Here is an 18,872-nt window from a genome sequence, read left to right as displayed (position 1 = left end):
ACTGCTGTGTGGGTACGCACGGTACATGCGGGGTACTACCGTACATATGGCAAAGAATGGCGTGTTGGCGTAGAAAATATGGCTGATGTGGTCACAAAGGTGTTCCGTGGTTGGTGGCTGTCACTACACTAATTAGAAGAGCCTAAACCTTGTCACAAGAACTCTACGTCTAGCAGCTGTCCGTCTTCTGGCTTGGTGCGCTCACACCGTCACCTCGTTTTTGCTCCCCGTCCGGATCCCCTGACTGCCGCTCCCTCCGCTGACCCCCGATCCGCTGCCGCCGCCGCCACCACTACCGCCCCCTCCCGGGATGAAGTGCAGCTGTTCGATGGTGTTCTGCCGCTTGGCCGCGAAGGCCATCCTCCTGGCGCTGTGGCCCCCCAGCGTTCCCGTCCCCATGACGACGCCAGCTGCCCCGGGCATCTCCCCCGCCCAGCCCATCCCCCCGGCAATGTGGCTGCTCATGCCCGGGTTCCTCTCCTGCTCCCTGCCGGAGGTCGGGTGAGAGTTCATCTTGATCATGTGGTGGCGGTCCAGGGAGGGGGTGGCGCACACGTTCTGCTGGGACTGGGCCTTCTGCTGGCGAGGCAAGGTGGGGACGCCGCCCCCTCCTGTGTGGGCGTACGGGTCCACCATCCCCATCCCACCCATCCTCTCCTCCAAGTGGTCTGGGGACATCAGCAAACGTTCCTGCCTGTCTTGCCTGTCTTGCCTCTCCTGCCTGTCTTGCCTGTCCTGCCTGTCCTGGGTCTTGCGGGTAAGTGTCTGTGTGTTGGAGTTCTTACCAGAGGCGGCCATGGCTTTGTAGTACTGGTGCTGCTGGTTCTTGGACATGCGGGACAAGGTTCCCGTGTTCCCGGGGACGTCCCCCATGTTGAGCAGCTGGTCGGAGGACTTCACCTTACGCGGGGGTTTGGAGAGGGTGTCGTAATTGGGGTTGTACTGGGGCTCCGGGGGGTCCAACGGGTACGGATTGGGGGTGGGCGAAGCCGGCATGCCGGAGGGCGGCGGGGGGATCCAGGGTCGGGCGGCATGCCTGGGGAGAGTGCCTCTCCCGCCGAGGGTGTAGTCTCCGCCCCAGTGGAGGTGGTGCTGGGAGGACTGAAGTGCCGGCTGGGCGGTATGCGGGCGCCGCTTGGTGGTGCAGTACCCAGATGAGTACTCATCCAGACCTTTTTCTGAAAGCCAAAGCATATTTCTCTGACTTGTTGCGGGGGTTCAAGAGCGGTGGGGGAGATCGTAGGGGACGTTAGTCCTCATCGGGCACTTACCGAGCCGCTTGAGCGAGGAGTATCTGTTGAGTTCCGGCTTGGTGGCGCTCTCGTAGGAGGGCGGTAGCTGAGCCAGGTTGTGCAGCGAGTGGTGGAAGGCGGGCTGGGACTTGGTGTTGTTGTGCTTGCTGGAGAGCAGGGTGCCCCCCGCTGCCAGCTGGACGTTGTTCATGCGGGGCGTCCGTTCTGCCGGACCACACAGGACACAAGAACCGAGGCGTTAGATCGCAGGGTTTGATTTGCGCACATCGCCGTCTTTGTCTACATGTCTCTCTAAGACCAGTGGTACGCAGGCTCCCTCTTGTGGTGCGCCAAAGAATCACTTCATGAAATATTCCAACACAGTGTGACTGTTCAAACGGTGTGTAATTCTACAGGGACCAAAAATGTTGAACATACTGTTTTGTTTTTGATGAATACTATGTCTACTACGCTACTGTACTTTAATGGAGAGACACGTGTTTGGTGAGGCGCTACTTGGCGACCAAAGTTGGAGAACCACTGATCCAGATCATCTCAAGATCTATTTGTCCATATGAACTTAAACATAATTTAAAAAAATATTTTCCCATTTTTGTCAATGAAACTTTTGTTTGTTTTTTATTGCAAAAACACAAAATCGTTCCTAAAACATATTTCAAAGTGGAATATTAGATGTGAAGTAATTGGAGCCGTAAATGGATCAATGACAGATTTTTCATAAATAAAGCACACTTAAGGTCCTGGGGACCCAAAATGGCCTCAGTCATGAAAGTGTTAAAAATAAGTCAAAAATATATGTTTTTTTAACTTTCGATGCTTTAGTCTCTTGATTAACTTCAGATATTATCATTTTTCATAGTTTTTTTTAATTAATTTTTTTGTTATTCAAACCGTTTTTGTTAAACGAAACATTTTTTTTGAATGGAAAACACACAAAATATTCATGATCTTCATCAAAAAATAATTAAAAGTGAAATATTTGATGTAAAGTAATTTGAGCCTTTAATATGTCAATAATTAATGATAACATAAAAACAATATTTAAGCAAAGACAGGTTATTCATAAATAAATCACACTAAAGGTCCTGGGGACCCAAAAAGGCCTCACTATTGAAAGTGTTAAAAAATAAGTCAAATATATAAATTTTTTAACTTTCAATGCTTTAGTCTCTTGATTAACTTCAGATATTATAATTTTTCATAGTTTTTTTAAATAATTTTTTTGTTATTTAAACTGTTTTTGTCAAACGAAACATTTTTTTTAATGTAAAACACAAAATATTCATTATCTTCATCAAAAAATAATTAAAAGTGAAATATTTGTTGTAAAGTCATTTGAGCCTTTAATAAGTCAATAATTCATAATAACATGAAAAAATATTGTAGCAAAGACAGGTTTTTCATAAATAAATCACACTAAAGGTCCTGGGGACCCAAAAAGGCCTCACTCATGAAAGTGTTAAAAAATAAGTCAAATATATACATTTTTTAACTTTCAATGCTTTAGTCTCTTGATTAACTTCAGATATTATAATTTTTCATAGTTTTTTAAAATAATTTTTTTGTTATTTAAACCGTTTTTGTCAAAGGAAACTTTTTTTTGAATGAAAAACACACAAAATATTCATTATCTTCATCAAAAAATAATTAAAAGTGAAATATTTGATGTAAATTAATTTGAGCCTTTAATAAGTCAATAATTCATAATAACATTAAAAAATATTGAACAAAGACAGGTTTTTCATAAATAAATCACAGTAAAGGTCCTGGGGACCCAAAAAGGCCTCACTCATGAAAGTGTTAAAAAATAAGTCAAATATATACATTTTCTAACTTTCAATGCTTTAGTCTCTTGACTAACTTCAGTTATTATAATTTTTCATAGTTTGTTTTAAATTAATTTTTTTGTTATTTAAACCGTTTTTGTCAAAGGAATTTTTTTTTGAATGAAAAACACACAATATATTCATGATCTTCATCAAAAAATAATTAAAAGTGAAATATTTGATGTAAAGTCATTTGAGCCTTTAATAAGTCAATAATTCATAATAACATAAAAAAAATATTTGAGCAAAGACAGGTTTTTCATAAATAAATCACACTAAAGGTCCTGGGGACCCAAAAAGGCCTCACTCATGAAAGTGTTTAAAAAATTAGTCAAAGATACACATTTTCTAACTTTCAATGCTTTAGTCTCTTGACTAACTTCAGATATTATAATTTTTCATAGTTTTTTAAAATTCATGTTTTTGTTATTTAAACCGTTTTTGTCAAAGGAAACTTTTTTTTGAATGAAAAACACACAAAATATTCATTATCTTCATCAAAAAATAATTAAAAGTGAAATATTTGATGTAAAGTCATTTGAGCCTCTAATAAGTCAATAATTCATAATAACATAAAAAAATATTTTAGCAAAGACAGGTTTTTCATAAATAAATCACACTAAAGGTCCTGGGGACCCAAAAAGGCCTCACTCATGAAAGTGTCAAAAAATAAGTAAAAACATATACATTTTCTAACTTTCAATGCTTTGGTCTCTTGACTAACTTCAGATATTATATTTTTTCATAGTTTTTTTAAATTTGTTTTTTTATTTAAACCGTTTTTTTCCAAAGGTAACTTTTTTTGAATGAAAAACACACAATGTATTTATGATCTTCATCAAAAAATAATTAAAAGTGAAATATTTGATGTAAAGTCATTTGAGCCTTTAATAAGTCAATGATTCATAATAACATAAAAAAACATATTTTAGCAAAGACAGGTTTTTCATAAATAAATCACACTAAAGGTCCTGGGGACCCAAAAAGGCCTCACTCATGAAAGTGTTAAAAAAACAAGTCAAATATATACATTTTCTAACTTTCAATGCTTTAGTCTCTTGACTAACTTCAGATATTATAATTTTTCATTGTTTTTTTAAAATTATTTTTTTGTTATTTAAACCGTTTTTGTCAAAGGAAACTTTTTTTTAATGAAAAACACAAAAAATATTCATTAACTTCGTCAAAAAATAATTTAAAAAGAAAAATTTGATGTAAAGTAATTTGAGCTTTTAATAAGTCAATAATTCATAATAACAGATTTTAATTTTTTTTTTCAGCAAAGACAGGTTTTTCATAAATAAAAGGTCCTCGGGGACCCAAAAAGGCCTCAGTCATGACAGTGTTAAAAATAAGTAAAATATTTAAAAATGTTTTTACTTCCAATGCTTTAGTCCAGGGGTGTCAAACTCATTTTAGATCGGGGGCCACATGGAGAAAAATCTACTCCCAAGTGCTAAAATCCCTGCACGATAACTTAAAAATAAAGACACCTTCAGATTGTTTTCTGTGTTTAAAAATAGAAGAAGCACATTCTGAAAATGTACAAATAATAATTTTGTTGTTTTTTTACACTCACATGTTGCGGTTAATATAGTATTCTATCTTTATCCCATGTATCCCGAACTCTTCCGGGCTACATTATACACCCGGCTACCACCAAACCCCGCCCACCTCAACTGACACACGGAGGGGGGGTATAATGTAGCCCGGAAGAGTTAGGGATGCATGGGATTTTGGGTATTTGTTCTGTTGTGTTCATGTTGTCTTACAGTGCGGATGTTTTCTCCTGAAATGTGTTTGTCATTTTTGTTTGGTGTGGGTTCACAGAAGGCGCATATTAGTAAGTGTTGAAGTTGTTTATATCACAACCCTCAGTGTAACATGTATGGCTGTTGAACAAGTATGCCTTGCAGTCGCTTGCACGTTGAGTCAGCAGCCGCACACTAGATGTGTGGGGGGGTCGGCAAGTATGCAGCAAGGCCACATCAGAGTGATCCGAGAGCCACATGCGGCTCCGGAGCCGCGGGTTGCCGACCCCTGATCTACACAGAATTGCTCTTGCAACATCCACTAGACACATGTAGAAGAGCTGTTTCTTTCATTCAAAAATTTCCGGTTCATCTTTATACACAGTAAACTCATCCCGCGTGCCGGATAAAACCTGTTCCCGGGCCTGATGCGGCCCGCGGGCCATTCGTTTGACACCCCTGCTTTAGTCTTTAGATTAATTTATTATAACATATAATTTTTCAAAATTTTTTTTTTCATTTTGTGTTACTTAAAACAATTTTTGTCAAAGGAAACTTTGTTTTTTAAATGAAAAACTCACAAAATATTCATTATCTTCTCCAAAAGAAAAAAACTAAAAAGTGCAATATTTTATGTAAAGTAATTTGAGCCTTTAATAAGTCAATAATACGACATAGATTTAAAAAAAAAAAATTTTTAGCAAAAAAAAATTTTCATAAATAAATCACACTAAAGCTCCTAGGGACCCAAAAAGGCCTCAGTCATAAAAGTGTTAAAAATAAGTCAAATATTTGTATTTTTTTTTCTTTTTAATGCTTTTGTCTCTAGATTAACTTCAGATATTATAATTTTTCATTTTTTAAATTTTAATTTATTGTTATTTATACAGTTTTTTTCAAAATAAACTTACTTTTTAAATGACAAACACAAACTATTCATTATCTTGAACTAAAAATATTTAAATGTGAAATATTTGAAGTAAAGTAATTGGAGCCTTAAATAGATCAATAATTCATAACAATATTGATATTAATTTAGTATTTATTTTTGAGCAATGACAGGTTTTAACCAAAAAAAGCGACACTAAAGGTCTTGTGGACCCAAAAGGGTCCCACTCATAAAAGTGTCAAAAATAAGTCATACTTTTTTTTCCCCTTTTACTTTCAACGGTTAAATCTTTACTTAAAATTCAGGTCCATCCGTTGGTAATAGAAGTTGCTTTTTTCAGGTTTTTTAGTCTTTGTCTAAGAAAACCTGGGTTTTTAGACGACAAACAAACAAAATATGCACTACAATAAAAAAAATATAGTCCATGATTTTGATGTATTCTTAGTTTTGAGCAATGACAGGTTTTAAAAAAATAAATCACACCAAAAGGTCTTGGGGACCCAAAAAGGCCTCAGTCATGAAAGTGTTAAAAATAAGTCAAATATTTGTAATTTTTTTCCATTTAATGCTTTAGTCTCTAGATTAACTTCAGATATTATAATTTTTCATTTTTTTATTTTCATTTGTTGTTATTTATACAATTTTTGTCAAAATAAACATACTTTTTTAAATAACAAACACATAAACTATTCATTATCTTGACCTAATAATATTTCAAAGTGAAATATTTGAAGTAAAGTAATTGGAGCCTTAAATAGATCAATAAGTCATAACAATATTGATATTAATTTAGTATTTATTTTTGAGCAATGACAGGTTTTAACCCAAAAAAGCGACACTAAAGGTCTTGTGGACCCAAAAGGGTCCAACTCACAAAAGTGTAAAAAATAAGTCATGCTTTTTTTCCCTTTACTTTCAAAGCTTGAATCTTTACTTAAAATTCAGGTCTATCTGACAGTAATCAGAGTTTTTTTTGTCCAAGTTTTTTGGTCTTTGTCAAAGAAAACCTTGGTTTTAAGATGACAAACACAAAAAATGCAATACCCCAAAAAAATCACACTGAAGGTCCTGGGGACACAAAAAGACCTCAGTCATAAAAGTGTTAAAAAATAAGTCAAATATATTTATTACTTTCAATGCTTTCATCTATAGTTTAACTTCAAATATTAAAATGTTTCACAATTTTTGGTGTTGTTCATATTTATACCATTTTTCTCAAAGGACACTTTGTTTTTTAAATGACAAACACAAAATATTAATTATATTCACCCCAAAATATTTCAAAGTGGGATATTTGATGTAAAGTAATTGGACCTTTAAATAGATCAATAATTCATAACAAGATTGATTTTTAGTTTATTATTATTATTATTTGAGCAATGACAGGCTTTTGAAAAAATAAATCACACTTAAGGTACTAGGGACCCAAAAAGGCCTCAGTCATGAAAGTATTAAAAATAAGTAAAATATTTAAAAAAAAATACTTTCAATGATTTAGTCTCTAGAACAACTTTAGATATTATAATGTTTCATAATTTTTATTGCTGTTGTTATTCATACCATTTTTGTCAAAATAAACTTTGTTTTTTAAATGACAAACACGAAAAATATTCATTATCTTCACCCAAAAACATTTCAAGGTGAAATATTTGATGTAGAGTAATTTGGAGCCTTAAATAAGTGAATAATTCATAACAACATTGATTTTAAGTTATTATTATTTTTGTGAGCAAAGACAGGATTTAAAAAAAAAAATCACACTTAAGGTCCGTGGGACCCAAAAAGGCCTCAGTCATGAAAGTGTTAAAAATAAGTGAAATATTATTATTTTTTTTTTAACTTTCAATGCTGTAGTCTCTGGATCAACTTCAGATATTATATATACATATATATATATATATATATATTTTTTTCCATTTGTTGTGTTTTATACCATTTTTGTCAAAGGAAGTTTTGTTTTTAAAATGACAAACTCACAAAATATTCATTATCATTAGCAAAAATGTAATTCAAAAGTGGAATGTTTGATATAAAGTAATTATAGCCATAAATAGATAAATAATTCATCACAACATTGATTTTAATTTATTATTATTTATTTTTTTTAGCAATGAGAGGTTTTTCAAATATAGATCACACTAATCAAATCAGAAAGGGCTCAGTCATGAAAGTTTTAAAAATAAGTAAAATATATAATTTTTTTGTTATTTGTATAATTTTTGTCAAAGGACACTTTGTTTTTTAAATGACAAACACACAAAAATATTCATTATCTTCACATAAAAAAATCAAAAGTGGAATATTTGATTTAAAGTAATTGGAGCCTTAAATAGATCAATAATTCATAACAGAAATAAATAAATTACACTAAAGGTCCCAGGGACCCAAAAGGGCCTCAGTCATGAAAGTGTTTAAAAGTAAGTCATAAAAATAAGTCATTTTCAATGCTTTAGTCTTTAGAACAACTTCCAATATTAAAATTTTTAATTTTTATCTATTTTAAATTTATTTAAAAAAGTTTAAAAAAGTGTAAAAAAATAAGTATATATTTTTTTACTTTCTATTTTTTAGTCTTTAGATCAACTTCTGATAATAAAATTTTTCATTATTTATTTATTTTGTATTTTTCAAATGTGTAAAAAAGTGTGAAAAATAAGTCAAATATTTATTTTAATTTTTTTTTACTTTCTATTTTTTAGTCCTTAGATTAATTTCAGATACTGTAATTTTTCATTATTTATATATATTTTTTGAAATGTGTAAAAAAAGTGTGAAAAATAAGTCAAATAGATATTTAAATTTTTTTTACTTTCTATTTTTTAGTCTTTAGATCAACTTCAGATATTATATTTTTTCATTTGTTATTTATTTTAAAAAATGTGTAAAAAAGTGTGGAAAAATATGTCAAATATTTATTTCTATTTTTTTTACTCTCTATGTTTTAGTCTTTAGATCAACTTCAGATATTATAATTTTACATTATTTTTATGTTTTTGTAATTTCTGAGTTTGTTAAACGGTTTGTGTCCCAACGCCGCTATTTAGGAAGCACTGAATTAGCGTATTAGCATATTAGCCTGCTAACGTGGTTTTAAGGAAAGTTTTAAAGTGGGACTTACCGATGGTCGCCGTGTGTTTGGGGCTGGATCCTGACGAGTGGATGAAGTTGTGCTGAACATTCCCCACTGCCCTCAAAAATGAAAAAGTTTTTATGAGTGGATGCCACACCTTCATCTTGTTCACAACTGATAGCACCTTCGTGTTGTTCACAACTGATAGCACCTTTGTGTTGTTCACAACTGATAGCAACTTCATGTTGTTCACAACTGATAGCACCTTTGTGTTGTTCACAACTGATAGCACTTTCATGTTGTTCACAACTGATAGCCCCTTTGTGTTGTTCACAACTGATAGCACCTTCATGTTGTTCACAACTGATAGCACCTTCATGTTGTTCACAACTGATAGCACCTTCACGTTGTTCACAACTGATAGCACCTTCGTGTTGTTCGCAACTGATAGCACCTTCATCTTGTTCACAACTGATAGCGCCTTCGTGTTGGTCACAACTGATAGCACCTTCATGTTGTCCACAAGTGATAGCCCCTTCATGTTGTTCACAACTGATAGCACCTTCATGTTGTTCCCAACTGATAGCACCTTTGTGTTGTTCGCAACTGATAGCGCCTTCATCTTGTTCACAACTGATAGCACCTTTATGTTGTTCACAACTTTGTGTTGTTCACAACTGATAGCACCTTTTCTGTTGTTCACAACTGATAGCACCTTCATGTTGTTCACAACTGATAGCACCTTCGTGTTGTTCACAACTGATAGCACCTTCATCTTGTTCACAACTGATAGCACCTTCGTGTTGTTCAAACCTGATAGCACCTTCATCTTGTTCACAACTGATAGCACCTTCGTGTTGTTCACAACTGATAGCACCTTCATGTTGTTCACAACTGATAGCACCTTTGTGTTGTTCACAACTGATAGCACCTTCATGTTGTTCACAACTGATAGTACCTTCATGTTCACAACTGAAAGCACCTTCATGTTGTTCACAACTGATAGCACTTTCATCTCGTTCACAACTGATAGCACCTTCATGTTGTTCACAACTGATAGCACCTTCGTGTTGTTCACAATTGATAGCACCTTAGTGTTGTTCACAACTGCTAGCACCTTCATCTTGTTCACAACTGATAGCACCTTCATGTTGTTCACAACTGATAGCACTTTCATCTTGTTCACAACTGATAGCACCTTCATGTTGTTCACAACTGATAGCACCTTCGTGTTGTTCACAACTGATAGCACCTTAGTGTTGTTCACAACTGCTAGCTCCTTCATCTTGTTCACAACTGATAGCACCTTCCTGTTGTTCACAACTGCTAGCACCTTCATGTTGTTCACAACTGATAGCACCTTCATGTTGTTCACAACTGATAGCACATTCGTGTTGTTCACAACTGATAGCCCCTTCGTGTTGTTCACAACTGATAGCACATTCGTGTTGTTCACAACTGATAGCCCCTTCATGTTGTTCACAACTGATAGCACCTTTGTGTTGTTCACAACTGATAGCACCTTCATCTTGTTCACAACTGATAGCACCTTCATGTTGTTCAAAACTGATAGCACCTTCGTGTTGTTCACAACTGATAGCACCTTCAATTTGTTCACAACTGATAGCACCTTCATTTTGTTCACAACTGATAGCGCCTTCGTGTTGTTCACGACTGATAGCACCTTCATGTTGTTCACAACTGATAGCACCTTCATGTTGTTCAAAACTGATAGCCCCTTCATGTTGTTCACAACTGATAGCACCTTCATCTTGTTCACAACTGATAGCACCTTCATGTTGTTCAAAACTGATAGCACCTTCATCTTGTTCACAACCGATAGCACCTTCAATTTGTTCACAACTGATAGCACCTTCATCTTGTTCACAACTGATAGCACCTTCATGTTGTTCACAACTGATAGCACATTCGTGTTGTTCAGAACTGATAGCACCTTAGTGTTGTTCACAACTGATAGTACCTTCATCTTGTTCACAACTGATAGCACATTCGTGTTGTTCACAACTGATAGCACCTTAGTGTTGTTCACAACTGATAGTACCTTCATCCTGTTCACAACTGATAGCACCTTCATCTTGTTCACAACTGATAGCACCTTCGTGTTGTTCACAACTGATAGCACCTTCGTGTTGTTCACAACTGATAGCACCTTCATGTTGTTCACAACTGATAGCCCCTTCGTGTTGTTCACAACTGATAGCACCTTCATCTTGTTCACAACTGATAGCACCTTCATCTTGTTCACAACTGAAAGCACCTTTGTGTTGCTCACAACTGATAGCACCTTCATCTTGTTCACAACTGATAGCACCTTCATGTTGTTCAAAACTGATAGCACCTTCATCTTGTTCACATCTGATAGCACCTTCTATTTGTTCACAACTGATAGCACCTTCAACTTGTTCACAACTGATAGCACCTTTGTGTCGTTCACAACTGATAGCACCTTCATCTTGTTCACAACTGATAGCACCTTCATGTTGTTCACAACTGAAAGCACCTTTGTGTTGCTCACAACTGATAGCACCTTCATCTTGTTCACAACTGATAGCACCTTCTATTTGTTCACAACTGATAGCACCTTCAGCTTGTTCACAACTGATAGCACTTTCATGTTGTTCACAACTGATAGCACCTTCGTGTTGTTCATAACTGATAGCACCTTCGTGTTGTTCACAACTGATAGCACCTATGTGTTGTTCACAACTGAAAGCACCTTCGTGTTGTTCACAACTGATAGCACATTCATCTTGTTCACATCTGATAGCACCTTCTATTTGTTCACAACTGATAGCACCTTCAGCTTGTTCACAACTGATAGCACTTTCATGTTGTTCACAACTGATAGCACCTTCGTGTTGTTCATAACTGATAGCACCTTCGTGTTGTTCACAACTGATAGCACCTTCGTGTTGTTCACAACTGAAAGCACCCTCGTGTTGTTCACAATTGATAGCACCTTCATGTTGTTCACAACTGATAGCACCTTCATGTTGTTCACAACTGATAGCACCTTCATCTTGTTCACAACTGATAGCACCTTCGTGTTGTTCTCAACTGATAGCACCTTCATGTTGTTCACAACTGATAGCACCTTCGTGTTGTTCACAACTGATAGCACCTTTGTGTTGTTCACAACTGATAGCACCTTTATGTTGTTCACAACTGATAGCACCTTCATGTTGTTCACAACTGATAACACTTTCGTGTTGTTCACAACTGATAGCACATTTGTGTTGTTCACAACTGATAGCACCTTCATTGTGTTCACAACTGATAGCACCTTCATGTTGTTCACAACTGATAGCACCTTCGTGTTGTTCACAACTGATAGCACCTTCGTGTTGTTCACAACTGATAGCACCTTCATGTTGTTCACAACTGATAGCACCTTCATGTTGGTCACAACTGATAGCACCTTCGTGTTGTTCACAACTGATAGCACCTTCGTGTTGTTCACAACTGATAGCACCTTCGTGTTGTTCACAACTGATAGCACCTTCGTGTTGTTCACAACTGATAGCACCTTCGTGTTGTTCACAACTGATAGCACCTTCGTGTTGTTCACAACTGATAGAACTTTCATGTTGTTCACAACTGATAGCACCTTCATGTTGTTCACAACTGATAGCACCTTCGTGTTGTTCACAACTGATAGAACTTTCATGTTGTTCACAACTGATAGCGCCGACGTAATAAATAAAAAGAGCGGCTCACGTCGGTTGTCCTTGCTGGGCAGTCCCGAGGTGTAGAGGTTTTTAGGAGGTCTCCCCAGCGTCCCCTGGCCGTCTCCCACCGCCAAAGCCAGGCTGTTGTTCCTCTCGTCCTGCTGGACTGGACTGGACTGGTGGCGCAACATGTCCACCAGGGCCCTGGACACAGGCCGTGGTGTCAAGAGGGACGCAATCGCTAACCTAACATGATATTTCTGTTAAAATGCCTGCAAATATGCTAACCTAGCATGGTGTTTCTATCAAAATGCCAGCAAAGATGCTAACCTAGCATGATGTTTATGTTACAATTCTAGCAGAGATGCTAACCTAGCCGGATGTTTCTGTTAAATACCAGCAAAGATGCTAACTTGGCACAATGTTTCTGTTAAAATGCCTGCAATTATGCTAACCTAACATGATGTTTCTGTTATATTTCTAGCAAAGATGCAAAACTAGCCTGATATTTCTATGAAAACACTAGAAAAGATTCTAGCCTAGCATTATGTTCCTTTTAGAAGGCTTGCAAAGATGCTAACCTAGCATGATGTTTCTTTTGGAAGGCTTGCAAAGATGCTAACTTAGCATTATGTTTCTGGTAAAATTCCAACAAAGATGCTAACCTTAGCATGATGTTTCTGTTCAAATGCCTGCAAAGATGCAAATAACCTTAACCCTAACCCAAATGCCAGCAAAAATGCTAACCTAGCATTGTGTTTCTGTTGAAACGCCAGCAAAGATGCTAACCTAAGATGATGTTGCTGTTAAACTGCCAGCAAAGATGCTAACCTAGCATGTTTTTGTTAAAATGCCAGCAAAGATGCTAACCTAGCATGATGTTTTTGTTAAAACGCCACCAAAGATGCTAACTTAGCATGATGTTTTTGTTAAATACCAGCAAAGATGCTAACTCAGCACGTTTCTGTTCAAATGCCAGCAAATATGCTAACCTAGCATGTTATTTCTGTTAAAATGCCAGCACAGATGCTAACCTAGCATGGTGTTTGTGTTTAAAATGCCAGCAAAGATGCTAAACTAGCATGACGTTTTTGTTCAAATTCCAGCAAAGATGCTAACCTAGCATGATGTTGCTGTTCAAATGCCAGCAAAGATGCTAACCTAGCATGATGTTGCTGTTAAACTGCCAGCAAAGATGCTAACCTAGCATGATGTTGCTGTTCAAATGCCAGCAAAGATGCTAACCTAGCATGATGTTGCTGTTCAAATGCCAGCAAAAATGCTAATCTAGCATTTTATTTCTGTTAAAATGCAAGCACAGATGCTAACCTAGCATGATGTTTTTGTTAAAAATGCCAGCAAAGATGCTAACCTAGCATTTTGTTTCTGTTTTAAATGCCAGCAAAGATGCTAAACTAGCATGATGTTTCTGTTCAAATGCCAGCAAAGATGCTAACCTGAGATGATGTTTGTGTTAAAATTAGGGGTAGGCAAATTAATGCGTTAATTACGAGTTAACTCATCAATCTATTAACGCCGACAATTATTTTATCGCGCATTTGCATATGTTGTTTACATGCTTTTATTTTGTTAACGCCTTTTCTTATAAAGATGGCGTCGCCCGGATAAGCTTCGGCGTCGAGGAGCTCTTGGTAAAGATGCAACATTTGGCAAAAATACCGGACAATTCTGCAAATTTCCTGGCTGGCTTACATCGTGGTCACTCCGGGATCACTTACGATCGCCAGACAATTCTGAATGTGGATGGATCGGGCCGTTTTGGACTGAATGACGCGTGCTTGCTAGACCGGCTAGCTAGCATGGGAATACTTTGCCGGCTACATCCAGCGGCTTGTGAAGCAGCGGAGTATTTGTGTTGTCTGTCTATTTATGAATAATGCAGACGAGGAGTGTTAGCTGAGTTCTTAACGTTTACTTTCAGAGCGTGCATATCACAACATACAAGATGCCGTCATGGCGACACAACCTATACCGGGCTACCGCGCATGCTCGTCACTCCTGTTGCATGCTGGGTAGGGTAGTTCTTTTTTTCCCTGGCTCATAACATCACAATATAGTACCATGTATATGCGTTCAGTTTATCAAAGCACCAAGCAAACAATCGGAAAATTCCCAAAATTCCTAGATATGGTCGTAATTATTTTAAGTGCACTACGCAGAATAAACACAACATTATTAATATTGCTACTACGGATAATTTGATCAAAAATTCCCTAAAACAGCCCACTACCTATAATATAGTTTTTTTAAACATAAGATCCCTGATAAAAAAAATGTTTCTGCTGTTACCTCAGAAATTGGCTGTTCAGATGTTATGATTGTGGCTCAGAGATTTGTATGTAGATTATATTTATTTTCCATAACAAACAGGATAACTTAAATACCCTGGCAGTGGCAATAAGCTTAAATGTTTGTATTTACATTTTTTGAGTTGATTTTCATAAAATATGCTATTTAACTGATACTGTTTAACAAGGACTGATTTAAATTGTGTTTGCACAACAAATGTTTTGGCGCTTTTGTTCATGTGGGAGAATATTCCAATAAATGTGCACTACACACTACTTTTGAATTCATTATTGGGCTTTGCGTATACAAAGCAGTTAGTCGCGATTAATCGGAGAAAAAGTGCGATTAACTTCGATTAAAATTTTTAATCGTTGCCCAGCCCTAGTTAAAATACTAGCAAAGATGCTAAGCCAGCATGACGTCTTTGTTAAAATGCCAGCAAAGATGCTAACCTAGCATGGTGTTTCTATCAAAATGCCAGCAAAGACGCTAACCTAGCATGATGTTTCTGTTCAAGTGTGGGTGTTAGCACGTAGCTCACACAGCTATGCTACCGTTGCTAGCGTCCGCTACATAAAATCTTTGCCAGCCGATGACTAAGAGAACTAAGTTTGGTTGCACAGCAGGAAGTGCCAAATGTGTGCGAAAGGTCACCTGGGCATGTTGAGGTCTCGCTGGTGGGCTTCCTGTTGCACCTTGTTGAAGACCACCTTGATGCCCACGGCCACGGCCACCATGAACACCACCACGCCCCCGATAACGAAGCCCGTGTAGTGGCTCTGCTGCCTCAGGGGGTCCACGTCCGGGTCGGAGCCCGGCTCATCCTCCAGGACCAAGGCCGGGGGCTGGGTCTTGGCCCACTCGGGGGAGTCGTAGTTCTTGCAGCTGTCCTGCTTCAGCTGCCGGTTGCGGTCCGGGCAGCAGAAGCGGTAGTGGCAGGTGCCGCAGCAGTAGATGTAGGTGTCCTTGGAGCAGTTGAAGGCGCTGTCGAACTGTCCCATCACGTCGTAGTAGCCCTGGCACACGTCCATCCACACGTCCATCAACCGCGGCGACACTTGGGCCGCGCCCAGCGGGGGCGCCAGAGCCTCGGCCGAGGTCACGTTCTTGGGGAACATGACCTGGGCCGCCGCTCGGGGCGGAGCCTCCTCCGGGACTCTCTCAGGGGGGTTGGCTCTGCTCCTGGAGCGAAGGGCGGCCGGGGTCGGGGCGGGGTCCGGGGCGGCGGCGGCGGCGAGGAGGGAGAGGAGGGCGAGGAGTCGGAGATTGGCAGCGAGCGTCATTCTGACATGGTTAGGACGCCGTTCAGTTCTTGAGGATTTGGTCACCCAAAGGTTTTATGGCTTGGAAAGGTTCTTGCGCTCACAGCCAGGGAGGAGCGTGACGCGCCAGGAGACCACTGAGAACGGATTCCGGCGCCCTAAAGTGCCTCATGATGTCAATAACTCTTGTCCAGCAGATGGCAGTGTTCTTGCCCCCTCAAAGCATGCAGCAAAAAGTCCCGGGAGCACTTCTGGGTCCTCCTACATTCCTGGGCTGACGGCGGAACTGAAGCTGAAGGCGTGTTCCTCATTCAGAGGAGGCACTCGTAATCACGCCGCCCTTGTAGACACGCCTCCTCGTTAGGCATACCGTGCTCGCCGTGAGGCGTTCAGGCGCCGGGGGCCAAGAGAGGACGTGAGGGACGCGGCGAGCCCTGGCCCTTGGTGCGAGCTCGCCTTCGCCAAATGTGCCATTTAAGGCGGGGCCTCCATCACTTTTGTGGGAGACGGTTCTTGTGTCGGGAGGAGAAAGGATAATTACATGAAATTACCAGCAGTGTGCGTAGGCACGTATGGCGGGGGAGCGTCGGGCAAGGCGGGGCACCAAGTGCAAAAAGAGACAAAGCAGTTTGGATTCTTCTTCTACGCGCTCACGTCGAGCCAGACAAGACCATGGAACACATCTGCAACACACAGGAGACACTTTTATGGCACCATCATGGACACGCACAACTAAGGGACCTTTCAGTGGACCAAAAGGGTCTTTTAAGTGACCCAAAAGATCCTTCGGTAGGCCCAAAAGGTCCTTAGATTGTACCAAAAAGTATTTGAACTGGCCCAAAATGTCCTTTGATTGGACCAAACGGTCCTTAGATTGGACCAAAGGGTCTTTTAAGTGGCCCAAAAAGTCCTTCGGTAAGCCCAAAAGGTCCTTTGATTGGACCAAACGGTCCTTAGAATGGTCCTTCGATTGGAGCAAAAAGTATTTTATGTGGCCCATAAGGTCCTTCGATTGGACCAAACGGTCCTTAGATTTGTCCAAACAGTCCTTAGATTGGACCAAAAGGTATTTGAACTGGCCCAAAATGTCCTTTGATTGGACCAAACGGTCCTTAGATTGGACCAAAGGGTCTTTTAAGTGGCCCAAAAAGTCCTTCGGTAGGCCCAAAAGGTCCTTTGATTGGACCAAACAGTCCTTAGATTGGATCAATAGTTATTTGAACTGGCCCAAAATGTCCTTTGATTGGACCAAACGGTCCTTAGATTGGACCAAAGGGTTTTTTAAGTGGCCCAAAAAGTCCTTTGGTAGGCCCAAAAGGTCCTTTGATTGGACCAAACGGTCCTTAGAATGGCCCAAAAGGTATTTTAAGTGGCCCAAAAGGTCCTTCGATTGGACGAAACGGTTCTTATATTGGACCAAACGGTCCTTTAATTGGCCCAAAAGGTCCTTGGATTGGAACAAAAGGTCTTTGAAGTGGCCCAAAAGGTCCTATAATTGCCCCAAAAGGTCGTTGGATTGGAACAAAAGGTCTTTGAAGTGGCCCAAAACGTCCTTTGATTAGAACCAAAAGGTGCTTAGATTGGACATAAGGGTCCTTAATTTGGCCAAAAAGGTCTTTTAAATTGCCCAAAAGTTCCTTTGGTTGGCCAAAAAGGTCCTTTAATTGGTCCATAAGGTCCTTAGATTGGACCAAATGGTCCTTAGAGTGGACCAATAGGTCTTTTAAATTGCCCAAAACATCCTTCGGTTGGCCAAAAAGGTCCTTCGATTGGATTAAACGGTCCTTAGATTGAACCAAAAATTCTTTGAAGTGGCTCAAAAGGTCCTTCGTTTGGAACCAAAAGGTCCTTAGATTGGACCAAGCGGTCCTTACATTGGACTAAACGGTCCTTAGCCCAAAAGGTCTTGTAAAGGACCAAAAAGGTCCTGCGATTGGACCAAAAGGTCCTTTAATTGGACCAAAAGGTCCTTCGATTGGACCAAACGGTCCTTAGATTGGACCAAAGGGTCTTTTAAGTGGCCCAAAAGTCCTTCAGTAGGCCCATAAGGTCGTTTGAACCTTGTAAGGGACCCAAAAGGTCCTGCGATTGGACCAAAAGGTCCTTTAATTGGACCAAAAGGTCCTTCAATTGGACCAAACGGTCCTAAGAGTGCCCCAAAAGGTATTTTAAGTGGCCCAAAAGGTCCTTCGATTGGACCAAAAGGTTCTTATATTGAACCAAACGGTCCTTACATTGACCCAAAAGGTCTTTTAAGTGGCCCAAAAGGTCCTTTAATTGGCCCAAAAGGTCGTTGGATTGGATCAAAAGGTCTTTGAAGTGGCCCAAAACGTCCTTTGATTGGAACCAAATGGTGCTTAGATTGGACAAAAGGGTCCTTAGATTGGACCAAACGGTCCTTAGATTGCCCAAAAGGTCTTTTAAATTGCCCAAAAGTTCCTTTGGTTGGCAAAAAAGGTCCTTTAATTGGTCCATAAGGTCCTTAGATTGGACCAAATGGTCCTTAGAGTGGACCAATAGGTCTTTTAAGTTGCCCAAAACGTCTTTCGGTTGACCAAAAAGGTCCCTCGATTGGATCAAACGGTCCTTAGATTGAACCAAAAAGTCTTTGAAGTGGCCCAAGAGGTCCTTCGTTTGGAACCAAAAGGTCTTTAGATTGGACCAAACGGTCCTTACATTGGACTAAACGGTCCTTAGCCCAAAAGGTCCTGCGATTGGACCAAAAGGTCCTTTTATTGAACCAAAAGGTCCTTCGATTGGACCAAACGGTCCTTTGATTGGACCAAACGGTTCTTAGATTGGACCAAAGGGTCTTTTAAGTG

General features: G+C 39.2%; 1 protein-coding gene across 1 annotated transcript; it reads right to left on the bottom strand.

Moving 5' to 3' along the window:
• Window positions 1-201: 201 nt before the first annotated feature.
• LOC133562429 (protein shisa-7) lies at window positions 202-16,071 on the bottom strand. Its single transcript, XM_061916615.1, has 5 exons — window positions 15,443-16,071; window positions 12,528-12,682; window positions 8,838-8,903; window positions 1,272-1,457; window positions 202-1,178 (listed from the first exon to the last, which is right to left on the bottom strand). The coding sequence occupies exons 1-5, from the start codon at window positions 16,069-16,071 to the stop codon at window positions 202-204; spliced, it is 2,013 nt and encodes a 670-aa protein (XP_061772599.1).
• Between the last annotated feature and the right edge of the window lie 2,801 nt (window positions 16,072-18,872).

The sequence above is a fragment of the Nerophis ophidion genome, linkage group LG11 (assembly GCF_033978795.1).
Source record: "Nerophis ophidion isolate RoL-2023_Sa linkage group LG11, RoL_Noph_v1.0, whole genome shotgun sequence".
Taxonomy (NCBI): Eukaryota; Metazoa; Chordata; class Actinopteri; order Syngnathiformes; family Syngnathidae; genus Nerophis; species Nerophis ophidion.
This window is presented reverse-complemented; position numbering and strand designations above follow the sequence as displayed.